Source organism: Myotis davidii, unplaced genomic scaffold (genome assembly GCF_000327345.1).
Source record: "Myotis davidii unplaced genomic scaffold, ASM32734v1 scaffold809, whole genome shotgun sequence".
Taxonomy (NCBI): Eukaryota; Metazoa; Chordata; class Mammalia; order Chiroptera; family Vespertilionidae; genus Myotis; species Myotis davidii.
This window is the reverse complement of record NW_006300017.1, coordinates 1,550,351-1,550,600: the sequence shown is the minus strand read 5'-3', so window position 1 is coordinate 1,550,600 and position 250 is coordinate 1,550,351. Positions and strand designations below refer to the sequence as shown.

The window sequence follows — 250 nt, the reverse complement described above, 5'->3', positions numbered from 1 at the left end:
GCCGGCGAGAGCAGGCGCTCGGGCGAGAAGTGTGCGGCGCAGGAGCACTTTGCGATAGGATGAGGCTCCGGGCTGGCGCGCGGTAGTACTATGATTTGGTATGTGGCCACTTTGATAGCAAGTGTGATCAGCACCCGAGGTCTCGCGGCTCAAGGTGAGTTGAAGTGCAGCGCCCCTGCTCTGCCCTCCCGTTGTTCGCAGCCCCTTTCTCCCCGTCTCCCGCTCCCCGGTCCCTCGGAGCGCCGCGCCT

At 65.2% G+C, this 250-nt stretch overlaps 1 protein-coding gene across 1 annotated transcript in view; it reads left to right on the top strand.

The window, feature by feature from the left end:
• The first annotated feature begins 6 nt into the window (after positions 1–6).
• The window catches only part of IGSF9B (immunoglobulin superfamily member 9B), a 48,210-nt gene continuing 47,966 nt past the window's right edge, over positions 7–250 (top strand). The window contains exon 1 of the mRNA XM_015571971.1: positions 7–154. Within this exon, the coding sequence (XP_015427457.1) occupies positions 91–154 (64 nt within the window). The 5' untranslated portion in view covers positions 7–90. The remainder of the gene's footprint in view (positions 155–250) is intronic.